This window comes from Haemaphysalis longicornis, unplaced genomic scaffold (assembly GCF_048455015.1).
Source record: "Haemaphysalis longicornis isolate Haplotype H1 unplaced genomic scaffold, Haemaphysalis longicornis Haplotype H1 scaffold_12, whole genome shotgun sequence".
Lineage (NCBI taxonomy): Eukaryota > Metazoa > Arthropoda > Arachnida > Ixodida > Ixodidae > Haemaphysalis > Haemaphysalis longicornis.
This window is the reverse complement of record NW_027526225.1, coordinates 35294842-35313764: the sequence shown is the minus strand read 5'-3', so window position 1 is coordinate 35313764 and position 18923 is coordinate 35294842. Positions and strand designations below refer to the sequence as shown.

At 45.9% G+C, this 18923-nt stretch overlaps 1 protein-coding gene across 1 annotated transcript in view; it reads right to left on the bottom strand.

The window, feature by feature from the left end:
• LOC144161554 (uncharacterized) overlaps nucleotides 1-17242 on the bottom strand; it is a 64262-nt gene extending 47020 nt beyond the window's left edge. The window contains exons 1-2 of the mRNA XM_077692207.1: nucleotides 16457-17242; nucleotides 2759-2843 (exon numbers count right to left, since the gene is read on the bottom strand). Coding sequence (XP_077548333.1) covers nucleotides 2759-2843; nucleotides 16457-16571 — 200 coding nt within the window. The 5' untranslated portion in view covers nucleotides 16572-17242. The remainder of the gene's footprint in view (nucleotides 1-2758; nucleotides 2844-16456) is intronic.
• Nucleotides 17243-18923: the final 1681 nt, after the last annotated feature.

Below are 18923 nucleotides of genomic sequence, written 5' to 3'. Positions count from 1 at the left end.
GAGGTGACGAACGGCACATACAGGGTGTTGTCTCTTCTGCCGGTCGTTGCAAATATGCTGAAGCTCTGGGCATCCCTCAAACACACATACACCCAGTGCTGCCACTCCTGCGCCAAATGCGCCAATTTGCGCCAAATGAGGTATCCTGCGCCATCCTGATAAAAAACCACGATTTCGCCAGCAAGTGCGCCAAAAGTGCGCCAAAATCTGTGTCGCGCCAATCGCGTGCAGCCTGTTACAAGCACCACTTCGCAGTGGTCTCTAGACATTTATAACTAACTCGGGTTGATAACTTGAACTCCCTCGCACCCGTAATCGTGTTTTCCGCGGTGAGTTTGGTTAGTGCCGTCACTGTACCGCCGATACAGTGTTTTCGGCTAGCAAGTCATTGCAGCGCTGGCGCACCGCGTTTAAAAACTTTCCTTCTTGTTGTAGTTTCCAATAATTCCTGCTATAAACAATAGGTGGTTTAGGTGGCGTTTATTGCCAGCCCTCTCCGCTCCGAGAGCCAGCGGGAGCGCCGTTTCGCGGCATGCGTGACGCGGTCGGCTGCAAGCTCTCGCTTCGCTTGTTGGGATCGCGGAGGGGACCGCCACAAGTGAAGCGGGCCGTGAAAAACAGCCAGTCTCTCTAAAGCACGAACCTCATGGAGCGTTTTCTGCTTGCGAAAACGCGCCGCGTAAGCACCCGCACGCTGCGCGCGGCACGGCAACATGGCGGCGGCTTCGGCCGCGAAGTGGTGTGTGGAGCTCGAGCGACCACTTTTAAGCGCTCTCTAAAACACCGCTCAAGGCGCACACGAAGTTGCTTTTGTGGTAAAGGAGCTTATAATGTGGGCGAAATCGGTACTATAAAACATCATCCGCGTCGCTAGTGAAAACGTCCATGCAATAGCTGCCGGGGTAGTAAGCCTAAAAACCGCCGACTGAGCCAGCCGGCCGTGACCGGGCTGTCTCGAGCGCTTCAAAACCGCCGCCATGAGGCACGCGCCTTCTAATTGGCGCAAGTCGCCAGGCTCCTCCCACTGCCGCGCTCGACGCGCGTCGTTTTCTGAGCGTGGTAGAAACTGCCGCGTGCGGGCGTGAAAAAATCGCACGCGCAACGCCGGCGCGCGCGAATCGCATGCAAAAGTGCTCCATGCGCATTTCTCGTGCACATTTCCAGCTAGCTTGGAAATGCGCACGAGGACTGATAGCAAGCGCCTGCATCTAATAAAACGAAAAAGTAAAACACGAGGGCTTGCTTTAACAATTATTAAACTAGAAAAGAGGCGCGAGAGGCGCGTTGATTTTTTTGCTAGGCAGGTTTGTCGAAGCCTTTCAATATTCATTATCGTGTTGCATGTTGTCTTTTATCCACACCAGAAAGGAACTAAATACCTTGCAAATTATGTTTTGTTGCATTTTTGCTATTGCGTGGATACTTGGGGGATTTAATTGCATCAAACTTCTGGCGACTTCTAGCGACTGTTTCCAAATAAGTGGGAAAAAAATACCATTGCCCCAGGAATGACAGGTTGGGCTATAAAGAGCCAAATATGGCTACTTTTTCTTGTGGTTGTAGAACTTTTCTTTATTGGCTATTTCGCTATTCTTGGGCTATTGGGAGAGCTGACTGTGAAAGCTATTTTTAATGCATGTTCGAACCTGCCAACTATGAAGCGTTTTCAGTGACTCCTTGAAAAAGACTTCCCCTAGAAAGGACAAGAAGGCCATAATTCTTCAGCTGTGCCGTCCATTTGTGATCGCATGTGGGAAAAGCACCTTGAAGCGCATTCCATGACGACCTCCACATCAATTACTGGACGATACTGGTCAATTTTTAGTGTTGAGAGATGCTTTGGACACATCTAGCAGTTGATGTTTAGTTGCTCCAAGGTGCTCCAAAACTGGCATTTAGGTGCTCCAAATCGCTCCAAAATTAATAATTTGCTGATACAAAAATTGCTCCAAATCACCGTTCATCAGTGGCGCCACTGTACACCGTATTAGGTGGGTTGAACTGGACAACGCAGCCACAATTGAGGCTTGGACAAAGCCGCTCAATGTCGTTTCAATCACACAGCCTCAGTCGGGACTGTACATCACTGATTAGAATCTGGTTAACATTTGAAGGCACGGTTGAAGCGTGGCTACTGCAAAATTTGTAACAAAAGGGCTGTTCAACCTTACAGTTCCGCCTTGAAGCGTTACCACGAAACTTAACCCAGCCAAGCGCACGTGAGCGTGCGGCTCGTAAGGAGCACCCGGCCTCGGCCCAGCTTGCGGCATATGGGGATCTCGCAAAGGGTTTCAAAAAAAAAAAGACCTAGCGCACGGTAGCGCCACGTGAGGAGCACCCGGCGTCGGCCAGCTCGTAATTAGAGGGCACTCTGCCCAGCGTTCATGGCGTGGTCTCTTTCGTGTCGTTCTCCTGGCCAGTTGACGTGCGTTCACGCCTGAAGTGGGGTGCACAGGGCCCGAGTTTGCGCTACGGACGCCGAGTTCGCGAAGCTGGTTGCCGCTTCTTCCAGCTCGTGCTAAGGCGGTCCACATTGGGAGAGATGTAAAACCCTGCGGACAAAACGGTCCGGGCCTGCCAGTCGTGGAGACGTCTCAGCAGAATGTTAGGAAATCCTTGTGAGGCGCAGCTGTCGGTTCTCAGGCGAAGGGAGCAGGGCCATCAGCTCTGCTGCTTCAACAGCCCTACACCACTAGTGCAAGCAGCGCCAATTTTTTTCTACGGCAGGCCACAGAATGGGTGAGTGTGTCATACTTACTGGCACTCCTGCTGGTATTCACAACGGTGGTTCGTGATGAGCGTTCTACCCGTTTCCTGGCAACCGATGCTCGCACATCTTGCGCCTGCACAAGAAAGGGTACAGTGAAAGTTCTGCAACAAAAGCGCACAGAGCGGCTTGCACGAGGAGTGTGCACATCCCGCAGTCACACACCTATACACAGTTGCAAGAGAAGAGTTGGCTAGAAGGCTGACTATAGGCTGCTGATCTCACAACATGTAAGGAGAGGCATTGGTGGAGAAAAAAAAGGTGCACCATTTCTTGCACTGAAACGCTCGCTGAGTTGGCCAACATTAATAGTGCAATAAATTGCCCTTTTTATGTCCAAAAATTGCCCAAAAGTAGTCTCGAAAACAAAACCCATGAGCTGGTTCATTCGAGAGATTGCTTTGCTAGAATAACACTCATACCACTTTTAACGAAAGATCCACTCATATAAGGAAAACAGCGTGTAGGAATGCAATCCACCAGCCACTTTACCACACTTGAGCCCGCTTCTGCGACATACCAAGGTCGTTAGAATCAAATGCCAATGACGGAGTTTTTAAGCTTTCAAAAGAAGCTACATGCGTGCGAAATTCAGTGTATGTGTTTGATAGCAGTAAGATTGATTGGGTAAACAGTTTGAGCTCTGAAGGAACCAGTAAACGTATCAGCTGTGCATATGAAACTGCAACTCCAAACGCTGTAAAGCAGTGTCATAGTTCAGACGTTTTTCCAATGCGAAGGCAGCTGCCTGGCCCGAGCGACACCACCTCAACATGCCCCTTCTTTGACGAGTTTTACACAAAGTCTTACGGAACGATTATTATTAACTGCAACAAAATACTGTGCGCGCAGGTCGGATAAGGAACAAGCATGGCAAGAGAGGGGTTTCCAAGCGTCATTGCTGTGGTATATACGGGGAGGCCGACGGGAAACGAGCGCAGTTTAGAATGACGTTCTGCCAGATTCAGTTTGTTTTGTTTTTGTTGGATTTCAGTATATGGATGCTAAGTGGTGGCAACATATTAACTTTCTGTTTTAAGTATTGCGGCCCTATTTTGAACCGCAACAAATTAGCGGCAAATTCGCCATGCTTTTTATGTAAGCACGACCTAAGCAATCAGTGACGCGATGCACCTACAGCTATGACGATATACAGTGTAATTTAACACCCCACTCAAAAGGATAACAGCCAAGGTATGAAATAATGCGCATAAAAGATATAAAACATTTGGCAGGTACTATAAAAAGTAAGACGGTAGCTGAGGCTGGCAAGAGAAACACGTTTCGGTAGGTCGAAATTGGCGTCAATACTACAAGGCGATTCAGTAATGTTGATCCAAAGGCCAGGGAAAGGCGGATGTTGAGCTAAAAAACATCACACAGTTTTTTTACCGTATCTATTTATTTATTTCAATAGCTTTTAGTAACATAGTTCGGCTCTCTGCTTGAACGCAATCTTTGTTGCGTTATCACAATGGGTTATCACCTTCCCGGTCGCCACCGCCGCACGCTATCGTCCGCTGCTATGTTACAAGTTCATGGCGTGATCATATAAACGGACGGCCGCGACCTTCGCTTGTATGACAAATAAGGGAAGTGAACCGCTGCGCCTGATAACCGCGGAGCTTATCGGTTTCGCCGATTCACTCACTCGTCAAGCTGAACTTCAATCAGCGCTGCAATGAAGAAGAGTAACTTTTCTTTGTTATTTTTTTCTTGAGTAATCAAGTGACCCAGCAGCTAACTAGGAGGAATGTGGACAAATGCCATGCATTGGGTTCTCTTTGCCATGAGAGGCTTGTACTGCCCTTATGTTGCGGTTACGCCAAACAAATAATTTTTATTTTATGGCCAAACAAAAGCAAAATAGTGCACGTTTTTTGTATGCTCCGTTATCGCTGACTTACGAACAGTCGAAACTGTTATTTCCTCAGTAAAAAATTGGTTTAAACCACGCGTCATGGGAAACTGCTTCTGCTGCAAATTCACAGACATGTCGCGCCGCTGAAAGTCTAGGAAATTTTTTCCCTCATTCGCGTGAAAAGCAGCCTCTATTTTCAAACTGTTACGTAATATTACACCACTTTACGAAGGCTGAAGTTGCCGATGTGTGACGTGTTCGTTCCCGCCGACTGTTTAAATTACGTTACTCCTTTTCAGACAATCAGAAAAAGAGAGCGCACATTACAAGCAGTATTGTTGTTGAATAGCAAAGGCAGGTTTACGTTGTCATGTCCGGTGGATTTAGTCAAGATTTTCATTGCCGGCCAAGAATTACACGCTTCCAGTTACGACAAATAAGTGAAACTTCAGAACTTGTGCCCGTAAACGTCATGAAACGTCAAAATGACGAAATCACACACAACCGCTTCGTCAACCGGAAGCACGTGACCAAAACTGAAAGCCAGTCACAAAACACTTCCGGCGAATTCCCCAATTGCCTAGGAATTTGTGCAGTCGAGAATAAGGCCAATGGCTTTAATACAGCATTTCTGACATCACAAAAGATGCGGTGCCATTAAAAACTAAAATTTTGGCTTTATTATTAACTTTTCCAGTGCACAAAGCACCGCCTGCGGCCGCGCAATCAATGAGGCTAACGTATGAAAGGAATCAAACCTAACAAAGTTGCTTGTTGTTTGCATGCGCTGTCTACACGACTGCGCATGGCAGTGGATGCAGCCCATTTTATCCGATAGTAAGTTTGGGGAACCACCTTGTTTTCCTCTAAAGACGCGCGAGAAAGCTGCCAGTGTTTTGGTTTATTGAAGTTCAATGCGCAAAATTGGGAGCCTTGCTTTTTTGGTTGAAGAGGGAGGGGGGAGGGGGTTCAGGATCAGCCACAAAGGCGTGGACGTGTCTGTGCGTATTTCCGTGTGCGTGCTTGTGCAAGTGTTTTTGTGTGCGCGTGTACATGTCCTTGGGAGGCACCTCTGTGCGTTTGTACAATGTACACGACACTTGGGTTTAAAAATTATGATGCCTTTTTTCAAAAGAAAAACAGTTACAACGCAAAGCTTTTTCCCTTGGAACCTGAGTCAAAGTCAAATTTTCGAACTGCTTCGTCCACGTCGGAATAGCGCAATTCCATAGATGTCAGGTTCACAAAGCGGGGGACGCGGGTTCAACTCCGACTACAGGAAGCGTTGTATTGTTGAGGCGCTTGATCAGCATCACACGAGCCCTTGTGGGAACTCAATGCGTAGAGTTGGCTTCCCTGCAGTGCGTTTTGGCACGGCAGAGAGCTGCGTGAGTGAAGCTTTGGCCTTCTATAATTCCAGTGGTAACTCAGTTACGTGACCTTTTCAACCCTTTGCGACACGGCTGTGCAATTGTGCACGCGACTTTAAGATTATTTTTGTAACAATCGTCGTCATCCCCATGTGAACCGCTTAGCCAGCCTTCGCATTTCCCGCTCTACGGCGGGAAATGCGATTAAGTGGGGTGCACCTACTGAGCGCTTAAGAACACCTACTTGACACGCCAAATGTTCGGCGCGTCAAGTAGGTGTTTTTGGTTTTACGTTTTCTATCTACTTAAAACTTTTATTAAAACAAAACTGAAGCTTTTACCGTAATATATATATGGCTACAGATCACACTAATGTGTATTCGTTTCATATTGTAGCAGTGGTTACGAAGCGGTAGTCACGTTTGCGATAGCGTTGTTACGAATTGGACACGAACTAATTTATTAACTACTTATGAGATCGAGTTGTTTATGGTTTTTAAGTGAAATGTTGGTAATCAAAAATATACGCAGGGAGTTTCGAATTTTGCTGACGGCTACATCCTCATGCGTGTTGAAAAGTGATAAATTTACCTTTGCTTGTGTGCTCTTTGACATCGTTGTGATTTGCGATTTTCCGAAGAAAATCTCTGGCTTTGACATTTAAAGCGAAGCTTTATTTGTCTCCCCTCTCTGCTTTTCGGGCCGTGCTGCTGATTCTGTTGTTAGGTTTACGAATGCGCCGCTGCGTGCCCAGTGGTTTCTGCTTCGGTTGCGGGGGAAGCCTCCGGGCACCTTACTGCTGCGTTTCTTACAAAAACACCATTTTGCTGACGTCTAGGTGAATTTCGGACGCCAGCGCCGGCGCGGAGCGTTTTCAGTTTGAGCATTCTTCTGTACTTGGAGGTGACGTACGAAGAGCGTGCTCGTCAAGGGTACAAACGAGCACGTAAATATGCTCAAGCAAATTGTCTCCGAAGAACTCGTCCAGTGTACACAATATCCAGGCCTGAAAGAAGCGTCACGTAGAACAAGAACGTCTCCGTTAGGCAGCGAAACGTGGTTCAGTCTTCGAATATATGCTCGGTATGCTGGATCAAAGACGTTAGTCAAGGTATCGACATTTGGCGGCAATGAAAGACGGACGTCGTGAGCTGTGCGCCCTCATGCGACAAACTGAGCAAAAATGCTGCATGCGCTGTCGCCTCAGGCCACTTATGCCCAGTTCTGCTGGAAAAACCGCGCTTTTACGGGAGACCAAATAAGTAAAAAAGTAGATATATGGCAGCTGCATCCAGCAGATAAGATATCTTTTACCTAACTTACTCAACCAATTTCGCAGACAGATTTTTGCAGTATTTACAGACGGCTCGCCAGTTAAAACCGGATTAGGAGCAGTTTTTATTATTCTTGATAAATCCAGCAAAATAGTAGAAACCAAACAATACAAACTTCCGGAGTAGAGCACTAACTTTGAGGCAGAAAGAATCGCGATTTTAAAAGCAATTGAATACCTCCAAACTAGTTTCAAAGAAGGTAACGTACCGGTTTATACTGAGAGTCCATCAACCCTAAAAGCAATCAGCAATCCAAATAATCGGAACGCCAATATATTTAGAATTAAAGAAGTGCTAAACGAAATAGCAAAACTGGTCAAAACAACGTAAACTTACATTAAAAGTCACAGTGGCAACGACGGAACGAAATCACGGACGGAATGGGTAAAAAATCAGAAAAATATAGCGAAAAAATTGACTGCCCTATTTCTCTATAATTTATCAAAAAACACATTATTATTCAATTAATAAAACATTGGAATGTTCAGTGGCAACAAGAAGGAAATGAAAGCTACACATTCCAATGGATAAAGGATATTCACAAAATTTCGGACCCTTTCCCACCACCTATTACACGTCACAGTTTATCACTCGACACGGTAGATTTCCGTTTCATTTTCATAGGTTCGCCATTACAAATAATAACGTATGTAAATGTAACTTACCAGCAGCCACTGGTAAGTTACAGCCACTGCACTGCACACGACTACCGCAAGATATTAAATTTCCGCGCGTGATGGCCAGCATCAGACTTGGCTGTAGCTTTTGAGCCCCATCTAATCAAGCTGGCCTCCGTGATAATTGCCCGTAAAACATTCTGTGGTCTTGGGCCTACGAGCGGAATAGAAGACCACCAAGACAGAAGTTCTAGAGTGTAACGAACGTCAGGCTAACGCTAAGGCAGTACTGCTCTGTCAGACCCTTTTGTAAATAACGTTAAGGTCCCCACGTGGAAATAAACGTGAAGGTACAGACTTTGGAAATACTGCAAATGAACAAAAGAGGGCAGGCTCTGTCTCACGAAAATCTTTCGGAACCCCTCGTAATAATCTGGCTGCCTATCCTACGGAGAAATTCATGATCGTGGTAAGGTGGATGTTTAGGAGAAGAGTCATCGTAAGTGGACGAGAGGTGGTTCATTCGATAGAGGGACACGAGAGATCAGACAGGCGTGTCCGGTCGAGATCTCTTTTTTTTGACGAAAATTTTATATATAGCCACTTGTGCAGAAGGAAAAAGCTATGTTAAGGTATTTTGCGGAAACAATCATTCTCCCTTCCCCAAAAACACTCACAAAGACCAGTCGGGTACTGGCGCGTTGAGCGGCTCGCGGAAAACTCGAAACTTCTACCGCTGTAGAACAAAACCTACTGCGGCTATCACCCTAGTTCTTTTTATGTAAAGCCTTTGCATACCCTCAAATGGTTTAACATAATAGTCTTGCATATTAGGCTTGCAGAGGGAATTGCTTGCAATAAAAATACCCAAATTGGAACATATTTTGAAAAATGCCCAAATGTGGGAATTTTTTGTGGTTATCTAGACAAGCTAGGAGGTTGAAATGTTTTGCTGGTATTTCGCAATCTTTTTTCAATCTTCGTGCCTCTTTAGTTTATGTGGTAAAGACGCTTCAAAAAGAAAAAGGCCGTGTACTGCTACAAGGTAACGCATTTTTGTATATGTTGAAGGCCAAAAAAAAAAGGCCATCTTCATTTTTTTTCAAACTTTCACAAATAAAACCAACATTGCTCTCTTTCACCTACATCAAAAACGTGTTACACTATTTTTGTTGTTTTGTAGCTACAAAGCGTCAACTATGATCGTGTTAGCCGCATTGGGGTGACATACCCAAGTGGTTTGTAAGAACCTTATGACCGCTCTGTAGGGCGAGAAATGGCCGTTACCAAGAAAATCATTAAATAAACATTGCGGGGAGCATGCTTTGTTGAAAGGAAGCGTGAACAAAGTAGCCACCATTTTAATAAGTTGTAGCAAAAGCACCCCAAGTGGACCGTTCACGCTAGCGCAGTCGCTCTTCTGGATGCATCTCTTCCTGCGCTGCTCAGTGTTATGTGCTCGCTGTGTAGGCCTACTGGCATATAGAGTTGGTAAGATGAGATCATAATCCCTTGGGAGCGGCCGGGTAGAACAGGCTATGCTCAAGCTTAGTCTAACTTGCAGCGTTGGGGTAAGCGTTCCGGCGAAAACAAATAGGCACTGAGGGTTGGCGGCCGAACTTTCTTCTTATTTTCACAAAGATATGATCTCACGTTCCCCAGAAAAACATATCACCATACCATAACCGCCGTGAGTGACGACAGAATCAGGCGGACTAAAAAACCGCCCTAGCTGTAGTAACATCTACTGTATTATCATCGCCTGCGGCGATACTTGCACATCGACGAGCCAGAGAAGGCCAATAGCCAAAGAGTAGCGAGTGGCACGTGCTCTGTGCTGATATTTAAGTGCGCATAAGAAGACAATTGTTTCAAGAAGGACGTTCCCTAGCGTGAACGATCTTGACACTGGTAGAGAAGATCATGTTCAGCCGACTTACCAGCATGTACATCTTGACCGGTATTGACGGTCGCTAGACCGCTGCCGCCCAGGACTGTTATCATCTAAAATTTTTTGGTTGCCGCTAATCCACTATTGGCCACTTAGATCAGCCTCACTGCCATCCTGCTTCATACTCAAGTGAACGACAGTAAAGACGTACTGCCTCGCCGGTGCTAAGTGGTCTGCAGTAGCATATACTGCCACAGATACCCTCAGGATACCGTGCATATGTACTTAAATTTTAGTGAACAGACAATTGCACAAGGGTGCTATTCCTAAAGTTTGAAGACTGCGCGACTACCACACCAGAGAACTGAAGTGCATATGGTTCGAACATAAGAATAATTAGAAGTCTTCCTTAATTAGAAATTTTTGTATTTTAGACATTTTGTTCTTGATAACTCCGCGGTTTTTCATGCAAAACACTAGGCAATCATTTAAATCCCATAACATAAAAAGGCCAGGTCTCGAGTTCGGCGGTTGAGACTGCACCAGTCGATAATTATACACATGCCCAAACATGGGCTCGGAAGCTGTAGCTTAAACATGGGGTTTAGGTGCAACGTACATTACACGCGTCCAAGTTTGACAACGCATGCTCACCGCATTATTTTTAAATGATTTTCTCTTTGTAACGGCCATTTCTCTCCGTACGTTGGGGTCATATGCTTGTTACAAGCCACTTGGGTATGTCACTGCAATACCGCTAACAAGGCCGTATTTGACACTTTGTAGCTGACAAACAACACAAATAGGGCAACATGTTTTTGATGCAGGTGATAGAAAGAAACCTTGGTTTTAATTTGCAAAAATAAAGCAAAATGCGTTACCTTGCTGCTGTAGAGGGCTTTTTTCATATTCAAGCGTCTTGGTCACATAAACAAGAATTGGCACAAAGAATCAGCACGGATAGAAGAATAACAGTAAAAAATTCAACAACCTAGCTTGTTTAAAATCCGAGAAAAAAGCCCACATTTAGCAAATTTACTTTTTTTGTTGGAATGTTTGAATTTTTCTTTAAAAAGTTCGCTCTGCAAGTCAAATACAAATATAATAAATTGTTTGAGCGTATGCATTCTTCACATAATAATAACTAGGGCGATAGCTGCAGTATTTGTTTTACAGCGGTAGAAGTTGCAAATTTTGCGCGAGGCCTTCAACGCGCCAGTGACCCGAGTCGGCTTTGGCAATTTTTTTGAGAAAGGGAAAAGCTTTTTACCCACAAACTAGCTTCAGATGTGTTCACCTGCGCAAAAGGAGCTGTATATAAAATTTTCGTCAATATAAAGATATCGACCAGAGATGCCTGTCTGGTGTCTCGTCAAGACACCGAGAGGAGAATTTGGGCTACAAAAATTGTTTAGCTTTGCCACAATGAGCGCTGCAAACCCTCAACAGTTGAAATTCAGTTCCCTTTTGCACAGTAACCAAAATACGCTAATACCCATGGTAGGCAGACCGCCTTTCTCGCGGTTGGAACGCAGACCACCCCGGCCATCATATTACACGGGCTAATAAAGCATGCTTGCTAATCTTCAAAGCATGTACAAAATAAAAATTGTCAGTTCCATGCGTATAAATTATTTCTATGTTTTAAGGGCATCGTCATGATTAAGGTTTCGGGAGAAGAATTGAAGGTTTCAAACCGTTTACACATGCTGAGAAGGCCAAGGGGCCCTTCCCTTATGGCTAAACTAAATGAATGGCCACTGATGCCGTTTCTGTTGATTGTGCATAAAACTCCTGTTTGGAAATAACCAGAAGTTGCCTCCGTATTTTTTTTTATTTTGCCAGACAGAAAGAAACGAGGTTTTTGCAGGTACCACAAGTGCAGGAAACAAAATGTCATGAAATTTCGTATCTATAGCATAGGAATCTCACGAAAAAACGTGCGTAGAGCCTTTGCTATTTTCAAGACGACAATTCAAGAGCTGAAAAACAACACTACACAAGAACTAAATTTAACGAAAATACAATACCATTATTTGTAACGGTGTCCCCAGGTAAACAATGCAACTGTCCTCCCCTGACTTGAATCTTAAAAGATTCGCAAATATTACAAATCGTAAAAGCATCAATATCAACGACGAGAAAACCATTACGATAATTTGGGTAGGTTGGGTGCATGTGGGAAAATTCGTAAGTCACACAGAGTTGTTACGCCTCAGCGTCATCCGAAAATCATGCATTAACATCAAACTTGCTTTGCTTACCTCCCTATCTGGTAGATACACATTAGTGAGCGTTGCGACGATATCATAAATCTACTTTGACAAATCGAAGGGAGTATATACGAGAGGTATTAAACCTCGCACTCAGGGATGGAAAAAAATGTCATGCATTGGAAAGAAGGCGTAATAATTGCACAAAACACTGGGACCGAGACGTAGGTAAGAGGTGGGATACCGGAAGGAGATAACGCGAAGGTTTAATTAAACCAATGAATTATCCAACATGGGCAATAGCACTTTAAGGGGGGCCGAAATATTTTGGAAGATAAGAGCTATATTCGAGGGATAAAGAAAGCGCTTGGCCCTCATCATGAAATGACTGATGGGAGGGACGGCTAGGGAAGGGGGGGGGGAGAGTGTTCGCCGTACAGTGGGCAAGAAATAGATGAAGAAGGCCACGGCAGTAAATTTCATGAGTCAGGTTTCCATTAGCTTGAATATCCTTGCGAAAAAGCATATAATGTTAGATATCTCCAACGCGAAGTTCCATTTTCTTGTAAGAAGCCTGGAATTTCCTGTGCGCACACGGCGCCATCTATTGTTTTGGTTCGGACGCTCCTCTTACTCTTCGATGAAACTGCTAAAAAAGCCGTACTTCCATTGCAGATACCAAGACGTACTCAATAGAGTGTTTGAAATGGGTGTACTGCCAAATGTTAAAGCATTTTTCTTTAAATTGGACACTTTACGCTCCCTGTAAAAATTTGGACGCAAGACCGTGATCTTTTTAAGGCTCGGTCAACGATTCTCACCTCTGTTCAAAACTAGAGACAATTACGCACTGTTTCCCCGACTGCAGGACTGCTGTCTTTTTCTGGCACATTTTGCAGCCAACACTCAGAAACTATTGGATATCACGTCTTTCTCAGTCAGCTGTCCTGGTGAGACACCCTATAACATATATTTATTCGGTCTGTGCAAACTGTGGCGGAGTCGATTATGCCATATGTCATTTCTGAAGCGGCGGCGTTTGTGCATAGTCTGTTTAATTCTTCCGACCAACCGCCTGACTTTTTCTTTTTTGAGCAATTGTGTGTTTGTCGAATTTTGATTCATTAGTGCTTGCGCGAATTTCAGGAATTGTCTTCTCGGCTTGGCTATGTAGTGTCCTCCTAGTGTCGTTATGTTTGGGCGTATTCTTTCATTAAATAAAAAAAAGCCTCAGTGGCCCACGGGTAGACGTCTCGGTTCTAGAATGGAGCCCCGGGTTCGAGCCCCAGTAGGGCAAGCTCTTTTCCTAGTTTTCCAAAATTTTGGGTGAGTAAAGCGTTTTCTGATTACAGCGCTTGAGGTGTAACGTTCTTCTTTGTCCTTCGTGTGTCTGCGCTGTAGATACTTGGCATAAACCAACAACCACGACTGGCTCTTAGTGAATTGAATTCTATGGATTATTGTCGTAAATAATGGTGATTGGTTATCATTTACTTCGGTGTAGTGCTGGTGCAATGCCAATGAACACGGGTAATTGACGTTTTGCGCCGCACGGGCACTGCCGGGCTCGTACATATATCTTGAAACGGAATAGCGCGCCTCCACCTCACTTGAATTCCACGCGGCCAGTAGTGGAAGGCATGGTTTTTCTGTTTCCGAACCATTCCCCGCGGGTTTCGCTTCATGAAACTCCTTTGTCAACTCGTGTGGATGATGCTCAATCCCCGTTTTCACGCCTGTTGTTGCTCCACCCTCAGAACAAAATCTGGCTGTGGCCATAAAAGTGGTAGTGGGATTATTGCGGATGTGCTGCGAGGGACGGCAGCAAAGTATGTCTCTAGGATCATCTGGTCGGTAAGGCGTACACATTCGCATTTGATAATTAAAAGAGGTTCCGGTATCGCTTCCCGGGCATGTTTTGCATTATTGCTTTGAGATATTCTGAAGGCATGTTTGGATTCACGGATTGTGTTTAGTAATAGGGATGGGTGTGCAAAAAAACAGCTTGGTAGAAAACGTTCGAAGAAAATACATATGATAAGCTTCGTCAGGGTTGAGCTGTTCTCGCTTTTTAACCGCAGAGCTGTTAAAGTATTCATTTCCGCCATCCAGCATTTCCAGAAAAAAATTCCAAGAAAACATACTGAGCGTACGTGAGCATGCGCCTCGTGAGGAGCGCCCGGCCTCGGCCAGCTAAACCTTCCGGAACAGCCTGCCACGAATTCGTGGCGTGATCACTCGCGTGCTGTTTCCCTCGCCAGTTCACGGGCTTTCGTGCCTCAAGTGGGGAGCACAGACGCCGAGTTCCCGAAGCTCGTTGCCCCAAGTTCCAACGCGGATAATGCGGTCCACTTTGGGAGAGGCGTGAAACCGGGCGAACCAAACGATCCAGACCTGCCAGTCAAGGACAACTTTCAGCGGCAAGTTCGGAAATCCATGCGAGGTGCAACGGCCGGGTCCCCGACGAATGGGAGAGGGGCGGCCACCTTTGCTGCTCTACAGCCTTGCACCACTAGTGCAAGCGGGCCGCTTTTTTTTCCCGCTTGGCTCTCTGTGCGACTTAGAAGTAAAGGAACCAGTGTTTTGGAAAAAGGCGTAGGGCTATGGAATCTGCGATAATTAAATTCAAGTACACCCAATTCGTCTTCATTGTAACTTAAACATTTACGAATAAAAATCGTGAAACACGGACAAATTTATGTGTTAAGATCCATGACATAACTTCACCTCGGAAAATAAGTCACCGAGATCACGGAGAAGTTTCAGATTTAGAAATGTGACAAGTTGATACACCTAAAGGATATTTTCAGATACCGTTTCTTTACTTTTTCGAAATGTTAACCTCTATAGAATATGCTTGGTACCTAATTATTAGAGACGAAATAGTGGAGCTGAGTAGTATTGCTGTGCGCTCATCTGATCATATGTAAACATTCGACTAAAAGTGTTTTGTATATTTCCGGTGTTCATCGCAATGGTGGCCCTTTTTCTGCTTTTGTGCTTCCACCCAGAAAAATAATTGCTAGAACTGGCTTTTTTCGACCTTCTGCTACAGATCCGAAGCACTTTCATTCGTAATGTAAACCGTTCGGTTCCCCCCAAATGTTTCTCATTCGACAATTTTCGCCTTCATATCACACATAAGCGAATACTTTGCAGAACATCAGGCATTGCGAGTAATTTGTCGTCAAACGTTTCTGCCCATTGAGATTCGCCTTCTGAATGCATAACTTGGACTAACGTCCAAAGGAAGCTCACGGCTCTACTTATGCCTTTCCAACATACTTTATGTTACACAGGCGAATTATCTTGTAATTATTGTTTCGTGAAGAAAGTTGAGCGGAACAGGAGCACATCAAAGAGAGCAACCGGAACAAGTAGCAAGCTTGACGTCATCTCAGTGTACAGTTAACTTAGAATTTTTAAATATAGATAGTGGTATACTGTAGCCTTTATTATGGCATAAATAGGCGTTTAGTGTTGCCATTAAGCGTAGTGTAACGATAAGGATAATTACAAAGAACAATCAACCGAAATCAGGTGGGGTGCAGATTCTAGGTACACAATCCTGTTAGGCATGCAATTGGATGATGGGTTATTTCTGGCTAATTGCGTCGTTTTACCCATGGCGTGTTGTGTCAAAAAATGTGTCTCTGTTTGCAAATTATTGCGGCTTCGTTCATACAGTAGTGTTGTGTTCACAAGGCAGTAATGAGGTAATGAGTGCATAAAAAAACACTGGACATCAATCATGCTTCTAGATTGACTCATGCACTGGAACGCCATGCAGTATGACGTAAAGATACGATACGGCGTTATGCAACAGCCGAAGAAGCAATTCTACGAAGTTCTACACAGAAAGAGAGAGCCAGAGAGAGATGGAAAAAGGAAGATGACTTTACATTTAAAGTGGGAAAACAGTTTCATTTTGTATACAAATTCCTCCTTTCGTCTGTAGTGCCACATTGCATTGATATGAACTGCCATCGGATGCATTAAAAGGTGATATGCAAACGTTTTTGTTGCTCTAAATATTATCCAGTTCTCTTTCAGCTTCGACCAAGAATGGGTGGGATCACTGGCGGACTCTGTATATTGGCAGAAGTACTACGGCTAAAAAGGAGAGCTAACAAATGAATACTGTGACAAGGCACCACCAATGCCGATAGCACGCTGTGATCCAGAGTGAGTCTGAATGGAAGTAAACCATACTAAAAATTTGTCTGGCGGCACATATTGATGCCTAAAAGCGGATCGCGTGCGCCCATTGACTCATCAGCTTGCTGCTTTGGAGCTAGTTGGCTGATTCTTCAGTTATCTGTGTTAACTGACAAGCTTCTTCAGTGACCCCATCTGCAGTATGACGAAGAGTTTTGCGCTGCCGCTCTTTCACAAAAACTCACCGGCAATGCAGACGACGAGAAATGTGAAGACGACTCTAAGGAAGGCCATCATGCTTGATCTGTGGGACACATCCTGAGCCTGGTTACGTCCTGTGCATGGCCTCGGGGAATGCATCAAGGAGAACCAAAGACGTGGGTGGATGAAGACACACCGGCCAAGAAACGACGTACGAAGAAACCAGCTCTTCTTGCAAGGGCCGCGCGTGTCTTCAGGACGCAAACCTTGTGTGGCCGTCCCCGCTACAAGACGAACAATACGATGAAACAATGGCCCACTTGCCCTCCCCGGCGGCACTCCGGGTTTCGTGGATCCCCTTGGCCACTTCGGTAGGCGCCGCCGCAGCACACAGACGGACAGGCACTCTTTTTCTCTTGAACGTGGTTGGTTCTGGGGGAGGCAGGTAATATGGCTGATGAGCCGTAATTGTCTTAACTGCTTCAGGGGGCAGGGAGGGCTATATTCAGGCGACGACGCGGTTCACGAGCTCTCCGTCACCTAAGGGCCTTTTCCCGATGAAGCGTACACACGACGTGGTAAATTCAGGAGAGAGAGAGCGGTTGGGACCGCGGAGTCTGGCTTGGGCGTCGGTGGCAGCAGGCGAAGCCGCACATTGCGGAGAAACTGCTACGAGGCGAGAGGACGGAGCCGGCGGCCTGTGGAAATCCCACCGGCTTGAAGGCGATGCAGGGGCTCAGAAGGGAAATGACGTCTTCCACCAGCGGCACTTGTTGCCCCCGTGTCCTGCGTTTACGGACGCGAAAAGACAGACTGCGGAGCGTCCTGGATGGCGTCGCTCTTTATCTGCGTTCTTTTGGCGCCTCCTGTATGTGTCACGAACTATTCCGGTGAAAAAGTTCCTGTTTTGCTTGTTGGTTGCCCGACCGGCTGTCAATAGCAGGGTTGCAGACTACTCTTTTCGCTATCAGGTCGATAGCGTTGCCCAATGCCTGACTGAATCACATCGTTCTCCATAAATAACACGGGGACACGTATTTTAGCACAGAAATTATTGTCCCCTTGTAGTTAGGAGCGAGGTTTACCTTGGGGAACGCCACAAGCCGTGGTAACTCAGTGGCTAAGGGGTGGTGCTGCTCCAACAAGGGCGTTGGTTCGATTCCTATTGCAGCGGCTGTTTTTTTAGGATGGAGGCAACAGACGAAAACGCTATACCTCGAGATTCTTTTGCACGCTAAAGATCTTCAGGTAATTGAAATTGTTGCGGAGCCCTCCTCTCTGGCGCACCTGAAAGCGCAGGTGCAGCTGCGGCGTGTTAAATTCGCAACTTCCAGCGGCTATAGGTGGCGCCACGAGAAATCCAATATGGCCGTACGAAAGATAACTAGGGTGGTCGGAGTGTGTGCGCTAGATGCTAGGTGTGCATAGAGTGGTGTGCCACCTGTTTACTGTAGCGGCCAAGATTAACGTTAATATGACTGATAAAAGGAAACGCTGCCCTGCAGAATCAGAAGGCGATGGTTTTGAATCGGGATTTTGCATATGTTGCCGACTGAATGTCGGCTGCGGCCTGGCTTGCGTCGTTGTTTTTTCCCTTTATAGCTACTAAGGGCTGCTGCTTTGTTCGCACACTCCGCAAAATGTCGCAGCTTCTTTGCGTTGTTATTTATTATTTGGTGGCCCACTTTTTCTGGTTAAGGCTACATTTTATGTATTTGTTGGTGCAGTGGTTTGGCGCCAAGAAATTCTGTGGAGTGTGCCACCCAGAATGCGTGTCTTGCCCGTGCGCTGACAGCGTATCAAATCGTGCCTATACATCGCATCGACTCTGCCACGAAAACAGGCGTCGCGAAATTGTGGTGCTTTTCTCCGCGCTTGCCTTCGTAACAGAATCGGCGCCAATACGGCAGTTCGCGACGATTAGGGTACCGTATATTGTAGCAAACTTTCACTGCGCGAGCACGACACCTGCCCTCATGACAGGTTCAATGTTACGACTACAGCTTGCGACTGCTACAGTAACTTTGCCATGTCCTTAGAATGCGTGACGACTTCGGTGCCGTCTCATGACACCTGCCTTTGCGACGTGTCCCACGCGACAAAGTAAGGCAGTGCGCGGCGCGGCTACTGCAGCAACATTTCACGGTGCCTACCTTCGGTGTGGGATCAACGTGACGACCGCAGCTTGCAACGAGGCGACAACTAGCGATTTGCTTTCAGGGTACGAAAATTATAATTGTAGCATTACGATACACTTTTATCACACGAATTTGGCACTTTCCACGTGACTTCCTTCGTGGCGGGGTTGCGATGCAGCGCGCGACAAATATGGCAAGCATTCTCAACGCCTGCGAACGTAGCGCGGCCTTTTTTTATGTGTGTGTAATAGGCTTCCCAATTCAAATCTGATAAGGAACCATTCCTTCTTCAGGCGGACATCAATCGGAAACGGGCGTTAACTTGCCACAGCACTGCGCTAATGTTAACTTGCCACAGCACTGCGCTAAGCAG